The 15,313-nt window shown below is 43.0% G+C and overlaps 1 protein-coding gene across 2 annotated transcripts in view; it reads left to right on the top strand.

The window, feature by feature from the left end:
• igsf3 (immunoglobulin superfamily, member 3) overlaps positions 1-15,313 on the top strand; it is a 78,541-nt gene that overhangs the window by 52,943 nt on the left and 10,285 nt on the right. For both annotated transcript variants that reach the window (XM_085383569.1, XM_085383570.1), the window contains exons 6-7: positions 4,050-4,457; positions 6,858-7,283. In XM_085383569.1, the coding sequence (XP_085239695.1) occupies positions 4,050-4,457; positions 6,858-7,283 (834 nt within the window). The remainder of the gene's footprint in view (positions 1-4,049; positions 4,458-6,857; positions 7,284-15,313) is intronic.

The following is a 15,313-nucleotide window of genomic DNA, read 5'->3' as shown; positions in this document are numbered from 1 at the left end:
TGTGGCTGTCACTCTGATGTGCCTGGGGCCAGTTACAAAACTGCACTATCTTACCCTGACACATGCTTCCATACACACTCATAAGCATGCAAACAGACGCACACAGCACTTTTACAGTGTTGCACTCCAGGGAAAAGCTCAGCAATTTGATTTATTGCCCATGGCCACCTCTGCTCTCTGAATTGTTTGACACAGACAGAGTTATTCTAGCTATCTCTTGGATTCAGTTTGAGAAGGAGTTACGCTTTTGGATGAGTTCCTGTGTCCTAAAATCCGTATCAAATATAGTATCTAGATCCGATCACTTTTCCTTTTTTTTTTCTCTTGTTTTCTTTTTGGGGGGCTTTTTGTGTATTTCATCTTTAATTGATATCGTGGACATTTTGCCCTAATCGACACTTACACGTCATTATTTTCCATCATCTAGTTTTCTATGAGCACGGTGACTGTGCTGGTGCAGTCATAGCATTGATCTGTGTTTTATAAGCAGCCAATATTTTATCAGGATTGGGAACTAAACATAAATTATACAGTAATTTTCATACAAGGAAAAATATAGCAGACAGAAACCACAGGCTACGTTCCCACTAAAAACAATGACCAGCCCCAGTCTGTTTTTTTCAGTATGGAACTGGTTCCAGGTTTGGACCCAGCGCTGCACTAGTGGAAAAAAGATGAAAATGTTTTGAAAAACCTCTACTTTACACAAGTGTAGAGATTGCAGTAAAATTCTGGCATGGGAGTAAAATCTATGGAGAGAAATATGCCTAAAAATGCATATGCTATGATCCACAAGTGTAACGATTTACAAATGTGTACAGTAATTTATGAAGACTCACAAATGTGTGGTTCAATCCTTGCACAAATGTGAAGTAAAACTATTTAATTTTATTTACATTTATTTATTTATATTAATTTTTCCAGAATGAAGACTGATCATTTACACACAATTTTTTAAGTTTGGTTTCACAGCTCTGATCATTTTCTCTTTCAAAAAGCTTTCTGTGCATTTAAAAGTCTAAAAATAAAAATAAAAATATTGGGGAAATCCGTTTTTTAAATCTACAAATATAAGTCTTGGTTTTGGTATCAGTCTTAAAAATCTTATCAGTTGGTATGTAAGTAAGTAAGGTTTACTATATAGCACTTTTCAAGAACAAAACTCACAAAGTGCTTTACAAAACAGAAGTATGTATACACCAAGTTGGTTTGATTGCACTGGAATGGCTGGCGCATTAGCGTGTCAATTGAAACTAGTGCCAGCTACCCCTCACACGTCTTGATTTGATATACTTGTTAGCCTCATGATCAACCAGTCTTTTCCAGTCGAAATTAAAAACAAAACAAAACAAAAAAAAGATCAAAAGGGCCCGGCGGCTTTCAAGAGAAGTGGGAGGCAGAGTAACTGATCGCTAACATGAAAGGGTAAACCTCTTTGTCTTGTGTGCGGAGCCGATGTGACCATAATTGAAGAATATAGCACAAGATGACACTATGAAACAAAACGCCAGGACAAACAGCAGAATCTTCAGAAGGCAGAAGAGATGAAAATAAGTTTGGTGTCATGGCAGACTGTGTTCACAGAAGCAACATTTCAAAGAGAGGCTGTTGTTAAAGCCAGTTTTATTGTGGCAGAAGCAATGGCCAAATCAGCCTGGTGACAAAGTGAGGAGGAATTTTTAAAGTGGTGCATATTTAAAGTGTGCAATCCCAGACAAAAAGTAAGCATTTTAAGTACTCGGAATACTGTTACCGATTGTCTTTGTGAGGTTGCCACCAATCTGCAAAAACAGCTGATGGAAAAAGGAGAAGACTTCGCTGCAAATTCCCTTCCTGTGACATGGTTGATACTGCCCAGCTCTCGATCTTCACGCGTCGAGCTGACTCCAGGGGAACTGTTGGGAATTAAATCAATGCAATGGCACAACTAAGGGAAAAGACATATTTGAAGAAGTAATCGAAGTGCGTAACTTAAATGAAGCTGCTTTGGGGGAGCGCCAAAGGAATGACAACAGATGGACCGCCTGCGATATGTGGTGAAAAGAGTGGCTTAGTGGACAGCTGTGTGGGAGAAGACGCACTGGTGAAGTCACAGTTTATAACTGCCTTATACACCAGTAAGTGTTGTGTGGTAAAACCCTGAAAGTGGAACATGGAATTAGCCCGGTAACACCAACATTTATCATTACATGAACCAACGGTTTAAGAGATGATGTCTGGACATGAAGGCATGCCCTATCACACAGAAGCGTCATGGTTAAATGAAGGGAAAGTGCTGGAAAGATGTTTCAAGTTGAGTTTATGGAAAGCAAAGGGAAAGATGCCAAAGAGCTCGTGGATGAAAAATGGCTCTGTGAGTTTGAATTTTGGTGCGAAATACCAGTTCACTGTGGTAGGGGCAGCTTCAGGGGTAGGGCCATGTGATGATGAAACATGCAAGAGCTTTTAAAGCCAATCTGGCCCTGTGGGAAACACAGATTTTAGAAGGAAACCCGAGTCACTTGCTGTCAGTCGATGATGGAGCAGATCTGTAGCGCTGCATTGCCCGTTGCACTTTTTGTTGAAAAACTGAGCAAACACAACTGCGCTCTCAGAGCGAGTTTTCTGACTTTGAAGCCCAGAAAATCAAGTTTGAACTTCTCAGCAATCCATTTGCAGTTGACTGTGAAAGAGCACCTATAAGCACACACACACACACACTCACACAAGCTGCTCCAATGCTCTGCATGTTTGGCAGCACTTAACTGCATTTGGCAACTTTCTCTGTGATAAAGACGAACACCAAACAGGAGTCTCGTTACTTGTGCACACGTTCAATCCATCCTGAAAATATTCACAGCACAGAACCTGAACCAAACACTAAACTTGCAGTTTGAAGAGAAAAACAACGACCAGGCATCTGGCTTAAGCTGTTTTGCATCACAGCAAAGTGTGGTTAAATATATATGCTTCTTTTTTTTTTTTTTTATCTTTCAACAGATTGATCATTAAAATGTTGTTTCGTTTGTTGGTGTTAATGAAATCAGAATAATTTTAGATTTCCATCATGGACAAAACAGTTTTAATAGTCTGCAAGAAAACATTTTTACTGGAAATGACTCAGAAAAAAAGTGCATATTGAGAAAAATACATCAAAAATAAATTCTACTGATACATTCTTTCATTTTTTTTCTCCTTTTCTCGTTTGTTTGTTAGACATAAGTGTTCTTAATTCTAAGCTATTGTAGGAGAGTTAGAGTTTGTATTTCTGTATGAATAATTCACCATAATAGAAATAATTATAATAAAAAAAATCACTTTAAGTCTGTTTTCTTCAATAAAATATTTACCATGATTTGGACGTAGCCCCTCTATGACTGACCTTGACAGTCCTTGTTGTTCAAAGGCCACTCATGAGTTAAAGGATGCTGATCAGCCACAACAATAGTACCACTGATCAGTGAAGTTAATGACATTCTGCTTTGTAATAAGATGAACAAACTTTGAGCCTTAACATTAATGGCCTCAATATGAAGCACCTTTAGCAACACAGTGGGGGAGCTACACAACATTAAGTAGGCAGATAAACTGTTGTGACTCGATGTATTAGAGCCCACTTGGAATTTGACCTGACAAACAGACTCTGATGAAAAGGCTGAAGAAAACTTTTCTCTGGTCTGATGTGACAGAAGTGCAGCTCTTTCGTCAGAATGGCCCTGTGACAGCCCACAGTTTAAAAAACCACAGTTAGAGACCTGAAGATGTCACATTTTAAGTCTGTTAAGACATGAACTTATTGAAAAACACTGCGAGCCATGCTGGATAGACTTTTGCAGAGTTCTGAATTTAGTAATCCATCCATCGCATCCATTTTATTTTGCTTATTGGGGGCAGGTCACAGGGGCAGCAGCCCAAGCAGAGAAGCGCAGACTTCTTCTCCCCAGCCTCCCCCTCCAGCTTATTAGTATTATTATTTATGTAAATGGGCGTGTGGATATTTTCTCAGTCAGCTTTCTCTCTGCATCACAACCAACTCACTGTCTATCTCTGTATTTTCTCTTCCCACTCAGAGAGCAACATCACAGTGTTCTTGTCCAGTAACTCCTCAGTGGTCCTAGAGGGTGACGTGATCCAGCTGACCTGCACAGTCCACGCTACCACGGGCCCCGTGTCTGTTGTCTGGCAGTGGACAGACAGCAAAACAGCTTCACTGACCAAGGAAGTGGCTTCCATTGATCGGGACGGCACAATATGGCATAGCCCCAGCTACAGAGAGCGTGCCAGTTATGGGGAGATACGCGTGGAGAAGGTGCGAGCTGACACATTCTCTCTTTCCATACACAACGCCTTACCTGGGGACAGGGGCCTGTACCGCTGCTCAGCCACTGAGTGGCTTCACACCGGCTCTGAATCTGAGCTAAACTGGGAGAAGAGTGAAGAAAGATCCGACACCAAGATGGTCAATGTCACAACTGTCGGTGAGCAATGTCATCCTAATCTGATCTGTATTCTAATATCTACAAGTCAGTGAAGCATGTAAATGCCCTGACAATTCCAGCATGTCTGTACACAGAATCAAAGGGACACAAATGGGTTTTGTGATTTGCTAAAGACTGACAAATGGCTCAGGAAAAACATGGAGTCCACATGGTAGAATAAAGCATGTTTTATTCATGTACTGCTTAGGGGCTAGAGCTATTATGACACACACTCTCACACCACCTGCCTCATGTCAAGAGCAGTGCTTCCATGACACCCATGATAGACCCACACGTGCGCACACACACACTTGGATTAGCCAGAATTATTAGAATGGAAATGCAGTGGAAATGTGTTTCACAGTCTGTGGGTCTCCTCTGTCATTGCTGACTTAAGCTGAACATCCTCAGTACAGGCGGAGGAAGCCACTGGAGCAGAGCAGTGAGGCGCTGGCAGGGCAGGAGCACCGGGTGCAGCATGCACACACACATAGACACGCAACTAACGGATTAGCTCCCTACAGCAGCAGACAGTGGTGCTGCAGAGAGGAGATGTCAGTTTTTAAGTGGCCATTTCTTAAGTTTGGGCAACAACAGAAACATTTGTTTGAGGAACAAGGGACATATTATGCAAATCCAAAAAAAGGAAGTCCAAAGATGTTCATCTTTCTTCAGTTGCACTTCTCGACAACCCTCTTCTCCTCCATGCTTGGCTTTCTAAATAGGCATGATAGCATGACGGTCAATACGTGTGTTATGTCTGATTTGTTTTGGCCTGTGTTTTTCCTCACTTTAGCTTCCAAAAGCATGTTTATTGGACCTAAACCTACCATGTGAATGGAGCATTTGATTTAAAAAGAAAAAGAAAATCTTACACTTCTGTTCCTGAGCTTAAAAGGCCAATAGTAGCATTTTCCGATTGAGACAAGGGGTATATCATTGGACATATACTGGACATTCAAAACTTGCATCAAAAGCAGGGTTTGGCCCACCCAGCCTCCGACAACAACAAACACAGGATTGATTACTGCTTGTAAAAGCAGTGACTGACAGTGTGGTGGGTGAAATTTCATGCGGCCACTGTGCCCATACCGTATTCTATATCATCCTTATTCACAATTCCCTTTGCTTCCTGACAAGACCTACTGAGAATAGCAAGTGGATGTCCTCTGGGACTTATTTAGTTGACTGGCATTAGGGGCCCTTATGGTGTTTCAGGTGGCACACATAAGCAGACAAATGACAGTGGAGGGTACATATTCACACACACGGTGTTCCAAACAATCAAGCACACTTTGTACGGTAATGGAAAGAAACACAATGTTTATTCACACACAAAAAGAGAGTTGTATGGGGAAAAAAATGGATCAGCGTGAAATCCTCTTTTCTGTCACTGAGGCAGACAGACTGTGAGGGGAAAATGGAAAAGGGTTGCCAGGCGATGAGAGATGGAGTGAGAGGGGAGAGTTATTGTCTGTTAGAGAATTATGGCCCCAGGCGGCTGTCCCAGCTGTAGCCAAGTCTGGACAGAAAGCCATTGATTACATCCTGAAGGACGCTGAGGATGATGACTGTCAGAGGACAGGAGAGGGTGAGGGACGGAGAGAAAGCAACGATGCTGTCGACAAGAACATAATGGAGAATGCGCAAAGTCTCAAGGAAACGAATTATCCGATCTGGCAAAAGTCAGACTTCATCAACATGTTTTCATTCCACCTCACGCTTTTTTTTGTTGTTGTTGGTGTTGTATCTGTGTATGACCATCTTTCTCATTTTCAAGTGCAATCAGTCACATTCAATGAGTGCCCTGAAATAGGTGCAGCAGGGCCAGAGAGAAAAGGGATTGTTTTTTTTTTATTATTATTATTGTTTATTTGTTTCACCCAGCCTATCTCTTTTCTCTCTCCCTCTCTGATCACTCTTGTTTTCCAGTGTAGGTGTCTGTTGGCAGTAATATAAGGAGTTGGGAGATTGTTTTTAGCTTAATGAGGATAGTTTAGACTTGGCAAGCAGTTGAGCGTAGATCGAACATCGGCGCTTAGAGGAAATCTCCCCCCTGGGTTTTCTTTGTTGCATCACCGTTAATTTTGAGGCGCTCTCTCACAGTCAAGCTTACAAATTCACACTCACGCGCACACACAGCTGTCTTTTGACACCTGTAATGATGCTGGAGAATACTTGGAGACTGAGAAATGCTTTACCTGTGAACTCTTAGATAAGTATGGTCTTATTCAGCAGTGGACTTTCTTCCTCCTGGTACCTATGCTGAAACAAAAACTCTTTCCAGAATGTGATTACTTTTTAAACTTTATTATGTAAAGATTTATCATTAGTCAGATAAAAAGCCCATTTGACTGTGTGCCAGCCTAACTTTCTTTCCCCTCTTCTTCCATCATCTAGAGTCCTCCTTCTCGGTGTCGGCCTCATCGCGCACACCATCCATAACCTTCGGAGACTCCTTTGATCTCCTGTGCCTGGTCAAGCCCCGCCATAACCCACGCGTCCCCACTTCCGTCACCTGGCACTTTAAGCCAGCTGGAACAGAAATTGATGGCGAGGCTGAAGGAGAGTTCAAAGAACTGGTGACTTTCACGCGCGAAGGCACGCTGCAGTGGGGGGAGCAACTGCTGGGATTGGGCACCCGCACCACCGTGGACCGCTCCCACTCCCACACCAATTTCTGGCTGTCTGTGACCCGGGCCGGGCGCCGTGAGGCGGGCAAATATCGTTGCACTGCAGTCCTGTGGAGGAGGAACTACGACAACAGCTGGAGCAGAGTGGCCAATCGCACTTCCAACCCACTTGGCATCAGTGTCCTACAGCCAGGTAAAGCTGCAAGACTGTGTTGCCAGGTTGACACACATCTAATTGGAGTGGACACAGACCAGCACACAAACGGGGATAAACACAGATTCAAACATACAGTCACACACAGACACACACAGACTTATACACTTTCAAATAGGGTGAAGGCACCAGAGCTTAGAGGATTTCTACCTGCTCTAATTGCTCTTAGTCTGTGGTTTAGCCACTAATTGGAGTTTCTGTGGATGTCCGTGTGTGTGTGTGTGTGTGTGTGTGTGTGTGTGTGTGTGTGTGTGTGTGTGTGTGTGTGTGTGTGTGTGTGTGTGACTGAGTATGCAGGGCAGGGTGGAGCCTCCTAATGGAGCGCAGTGAATGGATTGCTAAATATCCCACAGGAAGAGAAAACTGAGTGAAGGAGGGAGGAGAGAAAGTAGCAAAGGACAGAGACGGCGCGAGAGAGAAAGTGTGATAAAGGGAGTGAGCGATCTGTCCTTGAACCCTTTTCCTCAGCGGAGGCATTAAACTGTCTATTCCGCCCTCATTGGCCTTCTGTGCTTCACAGGCACACTCACATGCACGCACAGAACCCATTCAGACACAGCCCAATTAGTGGCCGAATGCAAACAAAAAATCCCCACAAAGAAGCACAAACCCGCTTTGGCCCAATTTAGCCCAGTCTGATGTACCTTAACAGTACGATACTTCATTTATTCAGGTGAATTTGCCCCTAGAAAAAAACTCATCCTGCTGATAAAATAACCAACTATTTTCGTAGGATTTAAAGCAGTCCAACTAAGCGTTGTTGTACCTGCTGTACAACAGGGGATCCGATTTGTTGGATTTAGCAGGAAGAATGTCAGCGAGATGTGTGGGTGGGATGACAAGTAGGCTTTCAAGTGTTAAAATAATATCAGCAATCATTGAAGTGAAATACAAAAATTTGGTCTGCAGTGTTCTACATGTGACCGTGAACAATGCGTGCCTGCAGGCACCTGTTCAGGTGGGGATAAGTGAGATGCTGTATTGAGTTCAGAGGCACTTTGTGATGATCAACAGCACTTTTCAAGTCGGCCAAATGAATGTCGTTGCACGTATAGTATGAATAGTCTTTCATTCCGTGGTGCTGTTAATTCAGATGCTGTTGCAGAAAGTCATACTGCAACAGATGAAACTTTCTTTAGCAAAGCATCTTATGGTGAATGTCAATTTGGTCGTTTTGACCAAGTGTCCCACGCCCAGTAGAATTTCAGCAAAATCATATTTTCATCAGTACATCTTCTTGTCAGTCAGTACAATACACTGACTCAGCTTTCGTACTTGATCCAAGGTCAAGATGACCCAGCTGAACATCACCTCTCTTCCTGCTCTCAAACTCAACTCAGACTTAATGTCTCTCCCGCTGCGGTCCTCAGTGTAACCCACACATGCACCTCCAGATGAGTGCAGATGGGACTAAAACATGTAAGAAAGAAATACGAGCAATAAGAGTTCAGTTTTATTATCTAGAATGGAGCAATACATAATGCAAACATGTATTAAACAAACCTATAGAAGCACTACAGTGCAGAGACGGTGCTTTACTTGCGTGACTGATTCTGCTCTGACCTTAACCGCTCATGCAGACCGCGCTGCATCTCCGGCCCCTTCAAAAAGTATTTGGAAATCAACTTATCATCCTGAATGCTCATTTACCTCCTGCCCGTGCGCAGTTTACTTTATTTATCCATAACCAGAAAAATGTAAAAGGACACAAACACACAGAGACAGACATTTCATAGCAATCAGGGGTCTCCTCCTTCCACTCTCTTTTCCAGCAGTGTCTGTCTCTAAGACAAAGTGATCGGTTAGCTTGGTAATACCATTAGTTACCATGACGATGTGATCAGTTATCGACTTCAATCCAATCAGTAACCGTAACGATGCAGTCATTCTGTGCATGAGGGCACTGTCACACAGGGGAGGGCGAGCGACTGATTTCCTTTATCTCATTGGTTGCCAAAGCTTATTTCAGTCATGGTCATGCCGTGTTCGTGTCCACTGCCTCTTATGGGGTTTTCTATCTTCTTCTTCTTCTACATTTCTTTTTTTGGTTGTGACCTGCATTTAGGCCGATGATTCATTTGTCAAAATGTAGGACGTCTCTTTCTGCCTCACGCCTCTCCTCACCATCTGTTTTTCCTCACTGTTTCCCTAAATGTTAACCACTCCTGGCTAAATGAGCGGCTGGCATTTACTGTTCCTCTCCCACAGAAGTGGGTTAAAGGAGAGTGTGTGTAATGAGGTGTGAGCAAACACAGCATCTGACCAGATACATAATTGAGAGACTTTAAACCATGCTTCCAGAGGTACTTTTTCAATATGTATGAGCTGCTTTGGCAGCGTACATACATACTGCATATGGGCATGCCGCACACCTTATGGTCAGCTTCTGCAAGCTTTCATGTTAATATCTGACAGGTTGACCAGCTTGTTAAAAATGTACTGTTAAGAAACCTTGAAATGTGGCTACTTTGACCTTTGACCTACTTTGATGTACCACTACATTCAAATAATAATAATAACATATTTATATATATATATATATATATATATATATATTTTTTTTTTTAGTGGCTTACCAATGTATAAAGAATCACCCAACAGAAAAACAGTTTCTCTCAGCTTTCTGATGGTCTGTTATACCGCTATCTTTAATTCAGAAGAAAGGTACATGTGTGCCAAGCATAGGGAGGTTTGTATATGTGAAATGGCGCTCTTCATTAAAATATCGCTGAACTTCAAAAGCAGGGACTTAAAACTTGTTTGCCCTTGATCAACAGAAGAAAATAAAAATGTTGGAAGTCGATGAAAGCCGGACCAAACCCTCTGAGGAGTAGGCTGGTCAGCGTTATACACCGTCAAACTAGTGGGGTGTCTGTAGCCCAGTCCAAGCCTACATTTTCCAGATTTCATTAACAGTACGATGCCTGTCCCATGAGTCATATCAGACAAGTTCACCACCATATCTGCACACGCATACAGTTATTATGTTCATTGTGAGAGGCAACTCTGTGCAGCAGTTTGGCTTGAATTATCCACCATAGCCTACATGGAGAAAACCATCGCTCACATAGGAGCACAACCATCATCATCCTATACAAGAGCACAGTGTCTATGTGTGCGTGTGTACACACATTTGGAGGGGGGTTGTCTCCCTGAGCAAAAGTGTAATTATCTTATGATGGAACATGATTCCGTATTAGATCCCACAGCAGAGTATAGTCGCCAACAAACGGAAATAACATAAACACGCCGTGGCTATACAGCTTCACGTACAGTGGTAGTGATATTAGATTTCACCTGATTGAGTTTTCTCTTTGTATCTTTCTGAAACGCAATAATGGCAAACACATGTTCAGCATGGCAGATCACCGGGGAAGCCTCAGTCTCTCTAACACAATCTAATATCATCTACTCATAACGCAGACTACACACACACACACACACTCGTACGCAGAAAACACAAAACTAATTATGCTGAATCTTCCCTAATGGAACGAGAATTTAGATTAATGATAATTTGGGGAGATCAATACATTTTTCTCATCACTGTAGTGTGTGCGTGTGCACGTGTCTGGTATGAGGAGCGGGATATTAAGGCCGCCTGGTTATTGGCTGAGTTAGAATGATGATGGTGATGATGGGGTGGGGTGTCCCACTTAGAGTTTCTCCTCATCTAATCTCCCACACATGCGTTTCCCTGGCTACCTTTCGCTCACATGATCAAACATCGCAGTGCAGGAATGGATTCCTTTTTTATTTTTGCTTGTTCCTAGCCTCCTCTCTTGTTTTGCTCCCTTGTGGTTGCGCTTTGAGTTAGAGAATATATTCCTCATACCGTCATGTCCCGCCTTGTGGGCCAGCAGTTGGAGATGCCGCGTGCGCCCTCCTTTCATGCCACTGAAGTAGTTGCCTCCCAGGCTTTTATTGATAATGTTGCCTTCACTGCAGTGACTGGAGATTGCTGCGTATCAGGGAATAGATGGGAGCTGTCTGTCTTAGGGCCTGGCCTGTCACCCTCATGTCTTCCTTTTCTTTCTATATTGTGTTCTCACTCTTCCCATAAGTATCTAATGTCCTCTTTCCCCTTTACTCTCACTTAGCTGCATGTTTCCCTGCAAACGCCCCCAGCTTCTGCCTCAGTCTTGTGATTTTCAGTATTTTATAATTCCCTTCTTCCCTCCTCCTCATAATTCTTCAGATAGCTTCTTCATCATTGTTAGTATCTCCTGTATAATAAGAATATGGAAGCTCTGCTTGTTTTTTGCACAATAGAGGCTTTACCACAGTGTCATTGCTGGTGACAGGGTTCTAAATCTTTTTTGTGCCCCTTTCTTTTTTCCCTTTTTTTTTTTTTTTTTTTTTGTTGGCCTGCGATGGATGTAGTTTGGGATTGCCACAAGCTCACCTGAGGCAGAGCTCTGTGTACGGGGCTGCTGCATCCATTTCTGAAACACATCACCTGCCTCATCAAATGTGTTCTTTGCATATGCAAATGTTCAACGTGCAGTCATGGGCCGTTTGTCTGCACACACGCGCATAAACGCGCAAGGTCGTGATGTGTGATAAATTAAGAGACTTTGAGGGGTGTGGTGAAACGGAAAATAATTTCCCAAAAAGGTTTTTTGATTAATCACGTCTGTTTCAGACATTCAAGGTCAGGTTCCCTCCGATCGCGTCTTCTTCTTTTTCACGCGAGCGAATCCTCACGTTCTCTCTCGTGCACTCACAACGGCACATTTTTCTGTCAAACCCAATCCAATCTCCGGCTCGTTTCCTTGTTCGGCCCTATCTGCCGACACAATGAGATTCTCTGTGTTGTGTCTCTCCATCTCTCATAAGCACCCGTGTGTGTATGTGTGTGTGTGTGTGTGTGTGTGTGTGTGTCCTGCTGCTGCTGTAATTGAAGTCGTAACTCAGAGCTAGATACAGTGCTGCTGCTCCCCATGTAAATCAGCAGCTAATAGTAGGAGCGAGCAGAAAACGGCCCTGCAGTGCTGCCTCCTGAATACACACCCGCTCTCGCCCTCCTCCATCCTGCACTAACAGAATGGCCACTGTTCTGTGGTTTAATGTGCATAATGTGTTTTATGCTCATCGGCAGACCCCTTTCAAACACACACACAGGCAAGCATGAAGACACATGGCTCAGTCTGATACATCTTGTGCTCTCCCCTTTGTGCAAAGTTTTTCTGGGTCATTAATGTCCCGAACGTTGCCCTGACCCCAAGAGGATGCACACCTCTTGTGCATCCTGTTCCTGCTCTCCAGCCTGCTTACAACAGTCAGTCTTTCAGACAGGCTGGCAGGAAATAGGAAATGAATTTGGTTTGACATTGTGTTTTACAACTAGCTATGAATATATATTGCATGGGTTTGCCCTGTATGCGGATGTGTTCAAGGCTGTCCTTATGTGCAGATATCCCTATAATAGGCCCAGTCTTAATGAAATTATTCAAGGGGAGTTGTGGAGTAGAATTGAGAAGTGGTGCTATCCCTTTGACACAATGGGATCATAGATACATCATGGTCGTTAGCATAGACATTAGCCTCCTAGTTCAGAAGAGAAGCCAATTGTCAGTCGGGTGAAGCCTCTCCCTCGTTGTTTCTGACACTCTTATCTATGCCCCCGCTCACAGAGGTCCAGACAAGCTGGCATCTGTAGCATTGTATGTTGTGTGTAAAGTGGCAGGGGTTGGCAAGTAGCATCAGGCCAAAGCGTGCTGTCCTGCAGAGGATTGGGGTGTGTCTAAAGCCTTCAGTCCTGACATGCTTGGTGTCCTGGCTGTGGATAAGCCCCAGGCTGTGCTAAGGCTAATGCTAAAGGCAGAGCAGGCAGCCATTAAGACTATAAGTCCTCTGGAGTGGAGCTGAAGAGGCTGCCTGCTGCTTTTCAAAATCCCCCCAGGAGCATGTTCTCACTTTCTGTCTTTTACATCTCTCTCATCTTTTCCAGGCTCTCTTCCTCCCTCTGCACCCTCACTTTCACTTGTCTTGTGAATATCTGTTCAGCTGATGATTTATCCCTTAACTTTTCCATTTTTCTCTCATCCTGTCTTCTTTATTAAGAAAAAAAATCTCATCCCTCTCTATGTTCGCCTTTTTTTTTTTTTTTTTTTTTTTTTTTTTTTGCTTTTATTCATTCCTCTTGTGTGTGCCTCTTTCTCCCTGTCTCTTGCCCACTTTTTCTCCCTTTAAAGTGGAGGCATTATATTGTGGCCTAGTAGAAAGCTTGTCAGCTCAGTGGTCATTAAGTAATCATTAGACTATTTTTAAAAAAAAAAGAAGCCAAAGTCTTAGGCAGAGACCCAGCAGCACCTCTGGCGTTCACACTTCATTTACTGTATGCCTCATTAAAATTAATGTATCTACAGGTTAGTCTGTTGAATATTCATGCAAGCATCAGGTGATTAGAGAGACTGGCATAAATGACTGTAGGGCAAAGAGGTTATGACTGATCAATACAAAGACTGTGATGAAGGCACACGACGAGAGGGTTGAATCAGATTTTTTTTTAACCTGAAACTCAATGTATTAAAAGACTTCACCTAAAGCGGCGACAGCACAAAACACACACGCAAGAAGAAAAAAAAAAGGAAAATGAACTGCAATTTTCTCCCTTGACAAAGAAAAAAGGATAACTTTTTTTCTTTGATTTACCATCTCTAGCTGTATTCTCCTCTTCTGAGCGCTCGGCCGGGCAGTTTTGTAGATCCTTTGAAGTTATCCTAAAATTTTGTTATGAGCGTGTGCTTGTGTGAGCTGTGGTTGGTATGCTCTGATGTGCCACAGTAGCATCCTTAGCTGTACACTTCTCCTCCCCCTGGACTCAAACTTGTTTTCATCTGCTATGCTTCATAAACAACAATTGTGCAGTGCTGCTTTTGGGATTTGCAGTGCACTTTGCTATCCCCCCCCACCCCCCCCCCCCCCCCCTTTTTTTAGATGACTAAATGGAATAAAGACAGTTTTGTCTCAACTCTGCACTTTCCTGTAGCTATTAAACCAGACAATATCCGCACACATGGAGAAGGGATGAGATGAGGGTTCAGTGAGCCAATTAGTGTGACTCCACTGTGTGGATTTGTGTGTACTGTAATGACTGTACATGCCCAGCAAACTGCTGAAACACAGTATTTCCAGTAGAGCCGAGACAATTGTGGACTGAGCCGTGCTCTGTCTCTCATTACATCTCCATTTCATCAAGTAAAATTCATTTCAGGCTTTCTGTGGAGCAAAAATCAGACTTTTTGATTAAACGTTATTCAGTCCTGGATGCTGATGTAAGGTTTAACTGAGTTGTGTGTTTTTTGTTTTTGTTTTTTTATTTGAGGATGAGCTCACTGACATTCTTAAATATATCCTGGCCACCCTTGTTGATCATGAAGAAAGCGTTGCCCTGGAAACGGCAGGTGAACAGTGCAAGATGCTGTCAACGTTAATGCTCAAGGTTAAATGAAAAATTGTTATGTTTATTCCGTGAGTTTAAAGAAGAGAATTCAAGTGTTACTACATAAAGAATTCCGTGCGTTGCTGTTCACACCCGACTAACAACTTGACTGGCACGTGAACTAATGCGGAGCAGTGAGAACAAGTGTTTCCAATTACGGATTTGTCTTACGTCGTGGATGAACCCTTGAGGCTTATTAAAGAAACGCTGTAGCCAAAAACGTGTGATGACAGTTAAAAAAGGTATCGACAGCCTTGCTGACACACAAGAATGCAGAACTACTCTTGCTGTTTAGGGAATGCACATAGATGATAAGCATCCTTGTTAACAATCAACGCTTGAACTGTCTCCCTGTGCTGGTTTTCTTCCCACAACATAATGAATCTTCCCCCATCAGTGCTGCACATAAAAAAGCACTGCACACTGTACGCACATCATCCTGAATTTTTAGCTCGTCTGCTGCTTGCGTCAGCACATGCACTCTTGGTAGGAATGGCTATAGTGTAGCTGACAGAAGGAACTTCGCTCTCTGTGGGAATGGACACGTGTCAGGATTTGACAG

The sequence above is a fragment of the Rhamphochromis longiceps genome, linkage group LG16, assembly GCF_057381845.1.
Source record: "Rhamphochromis longiceps isolate RC_006_pf linkage group LG16, R_longiceps_female_GT1.1, whole genome shotgun sequence".
Lineage (NCBI taxonomy): Eukaryota > Metazoa > Chordata > Actinopteri > Cichliformes > Cichlidae > Rhamphochromis > Rhamphochromis longiceps.
Note: the sequence above shows the minus strand (reverse complement) of the source record. Positions and strands in the feature narration are given on the sequence as shown.